Raw genomic sequence first — 12,662 nt, forward strand, 5'->3', positions numbered from 1 at the left:
ATATATATATATATATATATATATATATATATATATGAACTCTTAGAACTGAAATTCCTAAGTCAAAGATCATGTGGACTTAAAAAATTTTAAGATATTGCCAAAACGTCCTCCAAAATGGTTAGGATGATGTTCACAATGTGTGAGAGTACTGTTTCCCTACACCCTCACAACACTGTATATTATCAAGTCTTTGATCTTTGCTAATCTAACAGATATAAAAGACTTCCCATCAGTTTTACTTTCAGAAGCACGTAAGGAACTAAGTGCCGGTAAAAGGTATCAGGGGGAACATTATCATTATGTGTAACAAAGGCAAAGATGTGGCTTCACTACTCTTTCAGTCTTTGGTCAAGGACTCAAATCTATAAAACTGAGAGATTTCACTTTTTGGACAGTGTGTATGTGTGTGCATGTTTGAGTGTAAAAACTGACCATCAAAGCAGTAAGCATCATTTGCCTAGCAGTCTACTTAAATGTGCTTCCCAGATGACATTTAATCTTTCCAACAGCTCAGGGAGGTAGATATTATCATCTCCAATTTTACAGATGAATTATTGATAACTCCCTAATATAATTATTGATAATTTCCTAATGTATTCTACAGCCCAGGTTTTTGCTTTTTTTTTTTTTAAGATCTCCTTATAATTACAATCTCCTTACAAATAGAAAAAAGTAGATTAGGTTCTAATTTTGGCTGAGATTAGGTACCTGATCTTACTAGGGGCTTGATTTCCTCATCGGCAAGGGTAAAGGTGAATGATACAATCTTTTAGTCACTTTCAACTCTCAAAATCTTATTCCATCCCATATCCAGTTTAACACCCAAGCCCATGTCATCTCTCCTCTAAAACAATCAGGAAAATGAGTACTTCAAAACTCCTCCTCCCTCTTGTGATTCGTTACTCTAGAATCTTAGCACTTCTCCATTTAAACTGCATCCCATCAAACCAATGCATACTGCTGGTCTATGATGAGCCCAGATAGGCAAGGAAGCTTTACTTACTTCACACAGGAGAAAACTACCTTATATCCTCCAACACCTTCAAAGAAAAGCTCCTTGCAACTGCCCAATATCCCAGCTGCCAGGTCACTATCCAGCAGGAAGGCATTAGAAAGCACTGGCATCTCCCTTACCTGCTGGTCCGAATGAGCGATGACAAGGTTGTTGGTATTGGGGGCAATGGCCATAGCAGTCACTGGGAAATTGTAAGCAGGCACCGTGCAATGAAGCTGGGAACGAATAACAAACACAAGGGGCAACTCTAAGTGACACTTTTCCTCAGCAAAGACTGAATGGTCTAGGTCAGGGGTTTAAATAGTGCTCCTCAGAACTCAAAAGGGTTCTAGGGAAGTTCCATAAATTTCAGGCATTTCCCCAACCAATGAACTTTCATTTCTTTACTTTTTCTTTTTTTATTTTTTTTTTGAGATGGAGTTTCACTCGTCACCCCGGCTGGAGTGCAGTGGCGCGATCTCGGCTCACTACAACCTCCGCCTCCTGGGTTAAAGTGATTCTCCTGCCTCAGCCTCCTGAGTAGCTGGGATTACAGGTGCCTACCACCAACACCTGGCTAATTTTTTGTATTTTCTTTTTTTTTTTTTGAGATGGAGTTTTACTCTTTCTCCCAGACTGGAGTGCAATGGCATGATCTTGGCTCACTGCAACCTCCACCTCCCAGTTTCAAGGGATTCTCCTGCCTCAGTCTCCCAAGTAGCTGGGATTACAGGTGCCCGCCACCATGCCCGGCTAATTTTTGTATTTTTAGTAGAAACAGGGTTTCACTACGTTGGCCAGACTGGTCTTGAACTCCTGACCGAGGTGATCCACCCACCTCGGTCTCCCAAAGTGTTGGGATTACAGGCGTAAACCACCACACCTGGCTGAATTTTTGTATTTTTAGTAGAAACAGGGTTTCACCATGTTGGCCAGGTTGGTCTCCAACTCCTGGCCTCGTGATCCACCCACCTCGACCTCCCAAAGTGCTGGGATTACAGGCGTGAGCCACTACACGTCCTCATTTTCTTAAGAAAGCCTATTGGTTGGCCAGGTGCTAAAAAATTAGCCGGGCGTGGTGGCATGCGCCTGTAATCCCAGCTACTCAGGAGGATGAGGCAGGAGAACTGCTTGAACCCAGGAGGCAGAGGTTGCAGTGAGCAGAGACTGTGCCACCACACTCCAGTCTGGGAAACAGTGGGAGACTCTGTCTCAAAAAAAAAAAAAAAAAAAAAAAAAAGCCGCGGCGCGGTGGCTCCGCCTGTAATTCTCTAGCACTTTGGGAGCCGAGATGCGATCACAAGGTCGGAGATCGCCATCCTGGCTAACACGTGAACCCATCTCTATAAAAATAACAAAAAATTTAGCCGGCGTGAGCAAGGCGCCTGTATCCCCAGCTACTTGGGAGGCTGAGGCAGGAGAATGGCATGAACCCAAGAGCGAGCTTGCAGTGAGCCGAGATTGCACCACTGCACTCCAGCCTAGGTGACAGAGTGAGACTCTGTCTCAAAAAAAAATATATACACACATACACACACACACACACACACACACACACACACGTACATACATGCATACATATATGCCTACTGGCTGGGCGCAGTGGCTCACACCTGTAGCTATAGCACTTTGGAAGGGCCAGGGAGGGAGGAACACTTGAGTCCACGAGTTCAAGACCAGCTTGGGCAACACAGCAAGACCCCCCATCTCTACTAAAAAAAAAAAAAAAAAATTAGCTAGGTGCGGTGGGGCTCGCCTGTAGTCCCAGCTAGTCAGGACGCTGAGGTGGGAGGATTGCTTGAGCCCAGAGGTCAAGGCTGCAGTGAGCTGTGACTGTGCCACTGCACTCAGTCTGGGTGACAGAGTGAAACCCTGTCTCAAAAAAATAAAAAGCATATTTAACTGCTTACAAAACTAACAGCATTTGTGAAGAACTGAGAGTAAAGCCTTTACCGCCGAGTAAATCCATCTGTACAAACTGCTTATAAATGTGTCATTGAATAGGGAGTCTACGGCTCTACATCAGGTTTAAAAGAATTTAATGCCTAGGCATGGCTTTTTATGTACAATTGCAAAGCATGTGCATACTACACACTCTCTTTAAATACTAGGCAAGACTCAAAGACAAGTGCTCAGTACATGCTCCTACCATAATGCAACGAAGGTTACGCTATGCAGTTAACAGGTAAACCCATTAAGTGTTGCAGTTTGATGTTATTCTATACACTTTTAATGCTTATTGCAAGTTTTGGATAGTTCGAATCTGATTCTCATGATGAAGATGAGGACTTGTAAGGGATCACTAATGACTCAATTTATGACTGACGGTGTCATTACTGATTAGTGAAAAATGTTTTCCCAGCATTCCTTTTTCGAAGTTTTGATTATGTTTATCTTGAGATTACAAGGCAAGCCATGAAAGGAACTCTTATCTGCAACTATTTGTCTGTGTATATCAGAATTTTCCTCCCGAAAATATAGAAAGAACCTGGATGTGTTTACATCACCCACAAATCATTAATTTCAAATTTCCAGGTATGAATGATTTCACTGATTCCATTAGCTGCTTTTAATGTTATACAGTATAGCTTCTGGGTTCCATAAAAATAAAACAGGAGGCCGGGCGCGGTTGCTCACACCTGTAATCCTAGCACTTTGGGAGGCCGAGGCGGGCGGATCACGAGGTCAAGAGATGGAGACCATCCTGGCTAACACGGTGAAACCATCTCTACTAAAAATAACAAAAAATTAGCCAGGCGTGGTGGCAGGCGCCTGTAGTCCCAGCTACTCAGGAGGCTGAGGCAGGAGAATGGCGTGAACCCAGGAGGCAGAGCTTGCAGTGAGCTGAGATCATGCCACCTCACTCCAGCCTGGGCGACAGAGCGAGACTCCATCTCAAAAAAATAAAATAAAAAAACAAAAAACAAACAAAAAAAAAAAAACAGGATTCCAAACCTGGAAAAATCATTGGTTAAAAAGAAAAAAGTCTAATACATTTCCAGGTCATGCCAATCTGCCTTGAATCTTGTAACTGCAGGGCGAACTGGCTCCTGTAAAATGGTTCAAACTGCTGCCATTAAGCCGTATGCTCACCTTTAGCTGTTTTACATTGTAGACATGGACTCCAGCACTGGTACCTGATGCAGCTAGCCAATTCCCATCTGAACTGACTGCCAAAAGACACATGGCCTCCACCGTTCCTGTGAGGACAGAACAGTTACATCTCTGAATTCACACAGTGTCCACAGCCAGCCCTGCCCTGGAGATGATGGCAAAAACCACGGAGACCCTCAGAGTTTTAAATCACTGCCAGGATAATTTGCTGATCACTGTGCAAATTAGTTCTAGATGTTAATGTTTCTACTTTTTTCATCTACTTATTTAGCCATCCCGCCTGTAAAGAAGGTCCAGAGAGATAAAACAGAAGTTATTACTTCCTCAGGCCTAAGACACTGCTTACTACAGGAATAGAGAATCACAGTAGCATCTGCCACTAAAATACATACTTTAACTGTTTCAAACTCCTTTCCTACCAAACGGTTGTTTGTTTTTGAGACAGAGTCTCGCTCTGTCACCCGGGCTGGAACGCAGTGGCGGATCTCCGCTTACTCCAACCTCCGACTCCCAAATTCAAGTGATTCACCTGCCTCAGCCTCCCAAGTAGCTGGGATTACAGGTGCCCACCACCACGCCTGGCTAATTTTTGTATTTTTAGTAGAGACGGGGTTTCACCATGTTGGCTGGGCTGGTCTTGAACTCCTGACCTCAGATGATCCACCTACTTTGGCCTCCCAAAGTGCTGGGATTACAGGCGTGAGCCACCACACCCGGCCCTTTTTTTTTTTTTTTTGAGACGGAGTCTCACTCTGTTGTCAGGCTGGAGTGCAGTGGCACAATCTTGGCTCACTGCAACCTCTGCCTCCCAGGTTCAAGCCATTCTCTTGCCTCAGCCTCCCAAGTAGCTGGGACTACAGGCATGTACCACCACGCCCAGCCAATTTTTGCATATTTAGTAGAGATGGGGTTTCACCATGCTGGCCAGCATGGTCTCGATCTCTTGACCTCATGATCTGCCCGCCTCGGACTCCCAAAGTGCTGGGATTACAGGTGTGAGTCACTGTGCCTAGCCCCAAATGTTTTTTTTAAATCAAAATTATGGACAGGCCAGGTGTGGTGGCGCACACCTGTAATCCCAGCACTTTGGTAGGCGGAGGTAGGTAGATCACCTGAGGTCAAGAGTTCGAGACCAGCCTGGCCAAGATGGTGAAACCCCATCTCTACTAAAGAGTACAAAAAAAATTTAGCTGGGCATGATGGCAGGTGCTTGTAATCCCAGCTACTTGGGAGTCTGAGGCAGGAGAATCACTTGAACCTGGGAGGCAAAGGTTGCAGTGAGCCAAGATGGCGCCAATGCACTCCAGCCTGGGCGACGAGAAACTCCATCTTTTGAAACTCTTGAAATTCTGTCTCAAAAATAAATTAAAAAAAAGTTACGGACAAACAGCAAGTTAAATAGACTTGAAGCATATCTTTAATTTATTGAGTGCCTGCTGTATATTTAGCACTAAGGGAGGATGGGCACGTCTGAGCCATCTTTGTCATCTAGAGACTTTAAACCGATCTGGCAACACGACAACTAGTGTGGGATAAAAATTGGACAGTGATGTTCTATGCCAAAATGCGTGCTGCATGTAACGCCCCCAAACGATAACATGGCTTTATAACAAGCATAACCTAGCTGCCAAAGGATGGGTGGCGATGAGGTAAAAAGGATAGGGAACAGTGCAAGCTAAGTGACTAGAATATGCAGGTTTGAGGGCTGTGAAGAAACCAGCTTGACTACAAGAGGAAGTGAGATGAGAGAAGTGGAAAAAATAAAGTCATATATATAATGCAGAGCCGAATCTCAAGGAGTGCTAGATATAAATAGTCTAAGTTTTGTAATAAAAACATATATAGTTAATAGTCAGTTTGATTTATCTGACCCCTAACTTGTGGGTTTCTTCTCCTGTAGGCTTCTGGATCAGCTTATGAACAGTGAGAGTTGAGGATAAAAGAGGTGACTTTCACTAGGCATGGTGACTCACACCTGTAATCCCGGCACTTTGGGAGGCCAAGGCAGGAGGATTGCTTGAGCCCAGGAGTTCAAGACCAGGCTGGGCAACACGGTGAAACCCTGTCTCTACAAAAACTTAGCTGGGTATGGTGGCATGCTCCTGTGTACTTGGGAGGCTGAGGTGGAAGGATTACCTGAGCCTGGGGAGGTCGAGGCTGCAGTGAGCCATAATCACACCACTGCACTCCAGCCTCGGCAACAGAGTGAAGCCATCTCAAAAAAAAAAAAAAAAAAAGAGTTGATTTTCCAGGTTGATGGGAGTTTAAATGACAGTGAAGCAGCAGCTACAATCCAGGACAAGGGAGTGGGGAAAGGCCCATGGGAAGTATCCAAACAACTACCAGCTTAATTAAGCTGGAAACTGAGTCTAAGTCCTTAGCAGCCATAGCTAGCTACACAGCCCCACTCATTCATTAATACTCACATTCTCAAGGAAAACAGAAAAATTCTCAGGAACATTAAATGACCACAGGTAATTAAACTGCATGTATAATAATACTTTTGTGCCAGGCACAGTGGCTCATGCCTATAATCTCAGTTGGGAGGGGCAGGATGGGAGGATCACTTGACTCCAGGAGTTCAAGACCAACCTTGTCAACATAATGAGCCCATCTCTACAAAAAAAATGAAAAAATTAGCTGGGCATAGTGGTAGGCATCTGTAGTCCCGGCTACTCAGGATGCTGAAATGGGAAGATAACTTGAGCCCAGGAGGTCGAGGTGGCAGTGATCTATGATTGTACCTTTTTATAAGCAAACAACCAAAAAAAGCAACATGCCCAAAAAATACTTACATACAAACACATACTAGAAAATACCAAAATATTAATGGTAGCTGTTTCTGGGTATCAGGATTGCAAATGACTTTAACTTTCTTCGTGTTCTGCTAACAAACTAAGGATGATGAAACTTCTCTGGCCCCAAATAAGGAATCAAAAACCCAGTGAGAAAAGAGTAGGTGTGAAGAACATTGCAGATCTCATCGAGAGTCTTCATCTGCCAGCTATCTCCTCCTACTTGAAACTGCAAACATGTGAGTGAGTGGATCTGTAGGGTAGGAAGAACATGAGGGAACCCCCAACATGGAGGCTTAAAAGGAAAAAAGTTACATCTCAGACACAACAAGTCTCCCCATGGCCAGTTACCAGATTCCCACCTGACTGAGGCTGGAAAGCATGCAGGTGCTTGAAGCTTCCTCCTGACAGTTGAACAATATGCAGAGCTCCTTGATTTGATGCCACAAAGAGCTTTGTTGAATCTTCAGAAAACAAAATCTGAAGGGCAGAGCGAAGGAATGGTGGCATTTTGGAAACCTTTGGGTGAACCAATAATAAAAGTGAGAGAAGGGACACCTACAGCCCATCAGAAACAATCACAGCTAGGCTTAAGTTACATTAATGCTCCCTGTCTCTAAGTAAGCCAACTGACTCAGGGCACAGAACACTGGTTTCTCTCCAGAAACCTATACATCCCCCTTTCATCTCTTTAGTACGTATTCACTTCCCTATCAAGGAAATAACTAAGTCACACACGAAACCACTAAACAGAAAAGCCTTAACTTTACTGCCTGTAGGGCATTACCCTATCCCTCTAACAACATATTTCAAAATTTCAAAATGGAAATAGAGGCTGGGTGTGGGCCAGGTGCAGTGTCTCACACCTGTAATCACAGCACTTTGGGAGGCCGAGGGGATGGATCACCTGAGGTCAGGAGTTCAGGACAGCCTGGCCAACGTGGTGAAACCCCTTCTCTACTAAAAATACAAAAATTAGCCGGGCCTGGTGGTGGGCACCTGTAATCCCAGCTACTCGGGAGGCTGAGGCAGGAGCACTCCAGCCTGCGTGACAAGAGCAAAACTCGGTCAAAAAAAAAAAAAGCCGGGCACAGTGGCTCACACCTGTAATCCCAGCACCCAGCACTTTGGGAGGCCGAGGCAGGTGAGTCACCTAAGGTCAGGAGTTCAGGACCAGTATGGCCAATGGGTGGTGAAACCCCATCTCTACTAAAAATAGGAAAATCAGCCAGGCGTGGTGGTGGGCACTTGTAATCCCAGGTACTCAGGAGACGGAAGCAGAAGAATCTCTTGAACCCAGGAGGCAGAGGTTGCAGTGAGCCAAGACCGCGCCACTGCACTCCAGCCTGGGCGACAAGAGCAGGACTCCGTCTCAAAAAATAAAAAAAAAAGAACAGTTTTGTAACAGCCCTCTCCAAATCTCCAAATAGTTTTTAACTGAGCAAGGATTCACATCCAGTTGATTTCCACTTCATACAAAAATGACATATTTAGGAAGTTTCCTCTCATGTGACCAGACATTGGGCTATCACTCACCCTTTTGAGGCTTATGTTGTCATGTTCGTAATTCAGCCGATAGAGAAAAAACCGAGAAACTGTAGAATAGGCTATCCAACTTCCACACGGGGAGATACAGCTGCAGATAATGTTCTCAGGACCCTGGCAATATCAAGAATCAAGATGAATGTACAATTAAACTTCACATAACGAGGTGCACTGGGACATGACGCCTCAAGCTCTTGCCACTCTGGACATATCCACAGATATCTATACATAATCTCAATCCTCGTGTGGTCTGTGTTACTATGATGATCTCAGAGGCAGAGTACCTAAAAGGCGTGGCTTTGATTTCCAAATCCAAGAATGGAGGTCTATTCTTATTTCAGCCTTTTGAATACTTCATAGATAGCCTCATACTATACCCCAACTTCAGAAACCTGAGCAGGGAGGCATTTACTGAAGGAAAGCTCAGGAGGATAGGTGGTTTGGAGTACTTATTTTCTGTTTTGTCTACAATGTTCTGCTTTAAAGACTTCTAAGAAATAGCAAATGAAAAACATTTGGAGGCCCGGTCCAGTGAGTCATGCCTGTAATCCCAGCACTTTGGGAGGCAGAGGCAGAGGACTGCTTGAACCCAGGAGTTCAAGATCTGTCTGGGCAACACGGTAAAACCCTATCTCTACAAAAAATTAGCCGGGCATGGTGGTGCACACCTGTAGTCCCAGCTACCCAGGAGGGTGAAGTGGGAGGATGACCTGAGCCTGGGAGGTTGAGGCTGCAGTGAGCCGTGATGGTGCCACTGCTCTCCAGCCTGGAAAACACAATGAGACCCTGCCTCAAAAAAGTAAGCAAACAAACAAAAAACCAACCAAACAAACAAAAAAGAATCTGAAGAATAAAGAAAAGTTGAAAGTAACATTTATGTAATTTTTAAAAACTCACAAAACAAAATGATTTTTTTTTTCACTGTATACGCTTTTATACTATTTGAGTTTTTTAAAATATGCACATGGCCAGGCGCAGTGGCTCATGCCTGTAATCCCAGCACTTTGGGAGGCCAAGGCGAGCACATCACCTGAGATCGGGAGTTCAAGACCAGCCTGACCAACCCTGTCTCTACTAAAAATACAAAAAATTAGCTGGGCATGATGGTGCATGCTGGTGCATGCCTGTAATCCCAGCTACTCGGGAGGCTGAACCAGGAGAATTGCTTGAACCCAGGAGGTGGAGGTTTTGGTGAGCCGAGATGGCGCCGTTGCACTCCAGCCTGGGCAACAAGAGCGAACCTCTGTCTCAAAAACAAATGAATAAATAAATAAATGCACATTATTTTCATAATAATATCAAAAGAAGAGAAACCTATTTCCTGTATACATCCATCTAATAAATCCTCAATGTCCTACTTATAATCATAGGAAACCCAGTCCTGGTGACACAGTCCTTCATTCAAACAGTTTTAGAATTTATACAGTTTGTGGTGTAAACTAAGTAACCTCAAAATTCAGAATGGGAAAAACGTTCTAGATTTCAGAGCCAAAACAAACTTCCTTACCTTTGTCTTCAGGTGCAGTAAATGATCTGCATTTTTAGAGAGTGGAAGAGTATCCCCATTCTTGCCTGAAACAAGAAACTTCCCTGAGATTTTCTTATGAAAGAGAATTTGTACATTTTTTTCTTCTAAAAGTCACTCCCTGGAAGAATGGAATCTCTAGCAGTGGGAAATCAGAAAATGTAAGCTCACAATTTTGAGGTGTATATGAAGAGGAAAACAGTGAGTACTTCCTTTGCTTCTACCTCTGATACATCACTAATTCCCTGAAGCTCTATTCCATAGCCAGGCACGCAGGTGGAGTTTGTGTGGCCTCAATTTTAATCCACTGCAAAAGAGAGGACTCAAACATTTCCTTAATAGGTCACACAAAAAGGCCACTAGGCTGTCACTCCAATAAGATCCATGTGATCTTCTTTTTCATACAGGATCATCATTACCCATCATTAAATCTTGTTATTTTCCAACAGCCTGTTTTCATCTCAGTTACTACACCCTGCAGTGCACCACCTAGAGCCATAAACCTTTAAGAGATGATTCAATATCCTACTAAAGATTCTAATACTCTAAATAACTTATTTGCTTTATCTAATGGGTGGGTAAACCATTAGTTAAAATGGACACAAAAGTCTACTTCAGTTTTTCTATAAGCAGAATTCCAACCGCAATTCTGATTTCTGGCTTCTCTCTCCAGTTTTCTTATTGAAAAAAACGTACTCTCATTTTACCTGTGGCAACTGTGGATCCCAGTCGCCAAAGTTCCAAGTGATGAGCAAACTGGAAGAGGAGAAGCTGCCTCTTTTTAGAACAGGAAATGAGACGTCGCTATATCCAAGAATCAAAAAGTTAAAAAATAAGTCAGGGTCATCTACTGCCTCAGTACCAGATACAGCAGCACCACCTTAGCACATTTTTTACCACTGAAATCCATTTCCTTGACAAATATTTCCTAAGTACTCCCATATGCCAGGCACTGCCCGGGGATCTATGAACACAATGATGAATTAAAACATAGCTACTGCTCTCAAGATGCTTCTAAAGGGGTGACACAGAACTAAATCAGCAATTAGACTTTAGTGTGACAAGAATTTTAACACGGCTAAACACAGTGTGTACTGAAAAATAAGGAAAGAGGACTTCTAACCTAGACGTGTGGTGGTAAACACAGAAGTCCAGATGAGGTTCACTGGCAAAGACCAGTCAGGCGAAGGAGGCAGGGCAGAATGTTCTGAGGAGGGCGATGGCATGTGACATAGCTCAAAGGTAAGAGTATTTGTGGGAACAAAAAGACCTTGAGAGTGGCTAGCCTGGGTGGGGGTGCTACAAGCATGAGAGGTGCTACAGGAAGCTGAAGGGCCAGGCCTGGATGGAGAGAGGTTCTATAAGACACACTAAGGAAACTGTCTTTATGCTGAAGCCAACAGGGATAATCAAAGGCTTTGAAGCATGCAGTGATCAACAAAGTTGCTTTAAAACAGATCAATGGGCCTGGAGCAGTGGCTCATGGCTGTAATCCCAGCATTTGGGAGGCTGAGGTGGGAGGATTGCTTGAGACCAGGAGTTTGGGATCGGCCTGGGCAAGATAGTGAGATCTTGTCTCTATTAAAAAAAATAAAAAATAAAAAAATTAGCCGAGGCTAGGCGCAGTAGCTCACATCTCTAATCCCAGTACTTTGGGAGGCCAAGGCTGGTGGATCACCTGAGGTCAGGAGTTCGAAACAGTGGGGCCGTCTCCACTAAAAATACAACAATTAGCCGGGCATGGTGGCAGATGCCTGTAATTTCAGCTACTAGGGAGGCTGAAGCAGGAGAATCGCCTTGAACCCAGGAGACCGAGGTTGCAGTGAGCCGAGATCATACCACTACACTCCAGCCTGGGCAACAAGGGCAAAGCTCCGTCTCAAAAAAAAAAAAAAAGAAAAGAAAAAAAGAAATTAGCTGAGCATGGTGGCGGATGCCTGTGGTTCCAGTGACTCAGGAGGCTGAGGTGGGAAGACTGCTTGAGCTCAGGAAGCAGAGGTTACAGTGAGCCGAGATCACACCACTGCAATCCAGCCTGGGTGACGGAGCAAGACCTTGTCTCAAAAAAACAAAGACAAGGGGCCGGGCGCGGTGGCTCAAGCCTGTAATCCCAGCACTTTGGGAGGCCGAGACGGGCGATCACGAGGTCAGGAGATCGCAGGGACCATCTCTGGTAATACGGTGCAAACCCCGTCTCTACTTAAAAAAATACAAAAAAAAAACTAGCCGGGCCGACGAGGCGGGCCGCCTGTAGTCCCAGGCCTACTCGGGAGGCTGCAGGCAGGAGAATGGCGTAAACCCGCGGAGCGGAAAGCCTTGCAGTGAGCTGAGATCGGCCACTGCACCTCCAGCCTGGTGTGGCAAGAGCAAAGGACTCGTCTCAAACAAAAAAAAAAAAAAAGACAAATAAAATAAAATAAGATCAATGAAGAATAGGCTAGAAAGACACAAATGGAAATAAAAGGACATGATTAAGAAGCTACTGTAAAGGAACCCAGATGAGAAAAGACATTGATCCAAACTAGGATGATGCCAGCGTAGACAAAGAGAAATGAATGACTCGATTCAAGAGATTATGAGGACTATGTTCAACCTTATCAAACTATATGCATTAAATATGTACGGTTTTTAATATATCAAATATGCCTCAATAGAGCTGTTGATCGACCGATCGATCGATCTCTAC

The 12,662-nt window shown here is 44.2% G+C and overlaps 1 protein-coding gene across 1 annotated transcript in view; it reads right to left on the reverse strand.

The window, feature by feature from the left end:
• Nucleotides 1-12,662, reverse strand: part of UTP4 (UTP4 small subunit processome component) — a 44,480-nt gene that overhangs the window by 5,584 nt on the left and 26,234 nt on the right. Inside the window, exons 9-14 of the mRNA XM_017850773.1 lie at nucleotides 10,684-10,780; nucleotides 9,959-10,023; nucleotides 8,443-8,565; nucleotides 7,269-7,425; nucleotides 4,091-4,197; nucleotides 1,138-1,233 (exon numbers count right to left, since the gene is read on the reverse strand). Of these exons, the coding sequence (XP_017706262.1) occupies nucleotides 1,138-1,233; nucleotides 4,091-4,197; nucleotides 7,269-7,425; nucleotides 8,443-8,565; nucleotides 9,959-10,023; nucleotides 10,684-10,780 (645 nt within the window). The remainder of the gene's footprint in view (nucleotides 1-1,137; nucleotides 1,234-4,090; nucleotides 4,198-7,268; nucleotides 7,426-8,442; nucleotides 8,566-9,958; nucleotides 10,024-10,683; nucleotides 10,781-12,662) is intronic.

The sequence above is a fragment of the Rhinopithecus bieti genome, unplaced genomic scaffold, assembly GCF_001698545.2.
Source record: "Rhinopithecus bieti isolate Rb0 unplaced genomic scaffold, ASM169854v2 scaffold_32081, whole genome shotgun sequence".
Taxonomy (NCBI): domain Eukaryota; kingdom Metazoa; phylum Chordata; class Mammalia; order Primates; family Cercopithecidae; genus Rhinopithecus; species Rhinopithecus bieti.